General features: G+C 39.6%; 1 protein-coding gene across 1 annotated transcript; it reads right to left on the bottom strand.

Annotated features, from left to right (window-relative positions):
- Positions 1-206: 206 nt before the first annotated feature.
- Positions 207-1,007, bottom strand: LOC149876044 (uncharacterized; the record flags this gene model as incomplete). The annotated part of the gene is made up of 3 exons (XM_090075832.1): positions 963-1,007; positions 645-701; positions 207-486 (listed from the first exon to the last, which is right to left on the bottom strand). Coding segments are annotated over exons 1-3 (365 nt in total), but the record flags the coding sequence as incomplete, so codon positions are not given.
- Positions 1,008-3,352: the final 2,345 nt, after the last annotated feature.

Genomic DNA, 3,352 nt, shown 5'->3' with positions numbered 1-3,352 from the left:
AAAAAAGTTTGAACTATCTTTAAATAAGAAATGTGAGAACAGTTTAACAGAACTTCTTGTTTATTATGTCTTTAGCGAAACAGATAAAAATATTTGCAAAAGCATAGATAAAACAAACTACACAAAAGGCCCATCTTTATTGCCAAACTGAACAAACTTATCTAAACTACATAAATGGTTTCACGATATTGCCATATTGAACAAACTTTTCTAAACTACCCTCTTTTTGAATTTTTAGCTTCATGTTTTTAATTTTGTCTTTAATATGGCTTTGGTAGGAGTACTTTTGCAAGACATGAATGAGCTTGTCACTGCTATGATTTGCCAAGATGCCAAGGTAATCTTTGTACGAGCAACTTGAGCTTACATCTGTAAACACGTCTTGCAAGATGTATGCCAACACCAAAGCTGCACATCGTGGAAAACTTCTGGTGTTGAACCATTCGTTGTGGCCAGGGCAAGCATTCAGCTCTTCAACTATTTCATCTAAAATTTTACAAACTCAAGTCATAACACAAAGTGATTAAATCAAATATTCATTTGGTTCTGAAGTAAGACAAGATTTATTCTGTTTTTTTATTTATTTTTTTTTTGTTGACCTTATTGTTTGCACTGATAGCAATAACTGGTTTTTGAAAGATTACCTAAATGGCATTGGCTAACTTCTGCTTTGTTTTCCTTTGTTCTTGGCTGAGTTGATCCTGAAATAAAATAAAACCATGTTCATTTTTCTAATTCATAAAAACCATCAACAGTTTCTAAGTGTTAGAGATGATAACAAGCTGTGCATGATTTCTAACGGTGATGTTTCTAACTTCATCATTAGAAATCGGGTAGACACAACTTTCTAAAAGTGCACGTAGCAATGATGGCTAGTTTTTGTTAACAGTTAACCATCTGAAATTGTGCAAGAGAAGAGGTTTGTGTTTATATATCTTTGTATAAATTAGGTTTTACATTACCGATGAGTTCTTGAGTGAAAGATGGCATTTCCAACTTGATTTTTTTCTTCTTGATCTTTTACTTCTAAAACATAATCAGTTTTAGTATCATTCACTTGTATAAACATTTAAGCAATCACAGAATTAGTCCTGCAACAAATACATACACACTTCTGTGTTGTTTTTTTGTTTTGTTTTGTTTTTTTTACAGCTCTAACAATAACAATAGGGCAAGGAGTTGATTTGGGCATTTTCATTTTTTGAAAGCGTGTTGAGATTTGCATAAAAATCAAAAATCAAAAATCAAAAAGAATTTACCTCTGGATGTAGAGGCAAGACTTTGGCTAAATAGGCTACCAACAGATTGAACAGCATAAGGTGAGAGCTGCTTTGCAAGAACAGTACCAGCCTGTTGGACAGGAACAGCTGAAACTGGATCAGATGAAAGAAACAAACTGGGTTTGGCCAATGTTTGCTGAAAAGCAACAAGGCTAGGAGTCAGAGGAACAGAAAAGACCTCTTTTGAAGGACAGAAAGCGACTTGCTGAGAAGGAGAAGCAGAAACAGGTTTGGCAACCACTTGCTCATTAAAGTAACCTGGAGAAAGTTTTGCATGGTGTTCAATAAAATCCGGTTCATCAGGAAATAATGTTAATGCAAGAGGAGAACAAGCTGTGCCAACAGGAACAGCTAGAGTCTGATCTACATCCATACAAACAGCTTGTTCGTTAGGAACTAGTTGTGCAAGAGCAGGGGATAGTTCAAGAACTGGACCAGCGATTGTTTGTTCAGATGGAACAGACGAAACAGGAGTTGAGGTAGGTTCACACAAGAAATCTACGGCATGGTCGTTGCTATCCTCTAAAGGAACATTGTTTTCTACAGCTGGAGAAAACGGAACCACTGTGGTACAGCTGAAAGTAGCAGCACATTCTTCAGAGTCAGAACCGGAGTCTAAATCTTCCTCAAAGATGTCCTCAACCTCATGAAAACCGTACTCCTCTGCATTAGTTTGGAGCCAGTCCATCACATCCTTCTCCTTCTTTGGTGGTCTCTCAGACTTTTCAACAGTCAAAGACTCTATGACTCCGAAGGACTGTCCGATGCCCAGGGCAAAGCGCAACTCCTCTGCAGCGTTCCACTGGGACACATAAAAGCTATCCATTGTGTTCCTGCTGTGCTTCATGTAGAGTGTAGCAAACCGCTCGCGATCTTCTTTGCTGTTGTTGGCAAAGTAAGTGGCTATCGAACCGCGAATGCAAGTGGGAGTAAGACGCTTCATGGAATGTTTACTTGGCTTTTTCTGAAGCAGGACGTCAGGCAAGAGGAGATAGCAGAGGAACCCATCTGGTAAACAGGCACTCTAGTTGCACCGAGTGTCACACATTCGTCTTTGTTGGGTCTCATCGATGGAAAAAGGGGCCTGTAGCAGTCGCTCAACTCCAAAACAGTCTTGGTGTCTGCAGCCATGTAGTGAGAGTCGTTGACAAGAAGGTCTCTGTATCTCAGCAAATAAATATCGATCAACACTTTCAAGTCGTTCGGCACTAGAATGTTTTTTGGCTCCGTACTTGTATGCTGTTTGTAGCGCTCTTGCACAATGCAATATCCACACTCACTCTTCTCAGCAGCCATGTAGTCTCTAATGTTTAAAAGAGCAATGTTAGATTTTCTTAAACTGTTATTACAGTGACAGAGAGCAGAAGATGGTTTCGTAGAGACACAGCATTGTCTCTAGTCGGTGTAAGAGACGGCTTTCTAATCGATTCCACTAACTGTCTTACGTATGCAGACTTGCCATATTCGTTCAGCAAACTGACATTGATGATGTTGATGCATTTTTTGCTTTTCACAAGGCTCCTCCTCAAAGAACGAAAGGGCCTCAGCACTTTTTGTAACTCCTCCACCTTGCAGCGCAAACGTCGGATGGCCTCATGAGAAAGTCCGAAATAGACATTCCTGGCTTCACTGAAACGAAACAGGAGACAAAGGTAGACAAGGCGGTTGTACAACGTGTGACAAGACATGGCTTTTGTTTGGTCAAGTTCACTCAGCTTGGAATTGAGCTGAATGTTTTTAAGTGCATGGAAAAGTATCTATCCTCCAAAACGTTGGAATTGGTGAGAGCGTTCGGGTGCAGCGTCAGCGTGCTGTCACAACATGTCAATATTTCAACAACTGCATTTTTGTAGATCTTTGCTTGTGACAAAGTGTTGTTGTTGGCTACCACAAGCCACTTTTCAAAATCTCTGAAGAGCTCATCTGCTGACTGGTAATAAAAGTGAAAAGCATCTTTGTCCAGCTGAAACAAGAGTCTCTTATCTTCTGTCAAGACGGAGGAGTTGGAAACCAAGTGCTTTAAGGAATTAAAATCAGAGTCTAGGACGGATTCGGTGTTCAGCTCTTTGTTT

This window comes from Hydra viridissima, unplaced genomic scaffold, assembly GCF_058129835.1.
Source record: "Hydra viridissima isolate aposymbiotic clone 2 unplaced genomic scaffold, HvirCarnegie_v1 scaffold_51, whole genome shotgun sequence".
Taxonomy (NCBI): domain Eukaryota; kingdom Metazoa; phylum Cnidaria; class Hydrozoa; order Anthoathecata; family Hydridae; genus Hydra; species Hydra viridissima.
This window is presented reverse-complemented; position numbering and strand designations above follow the sequence as displayed.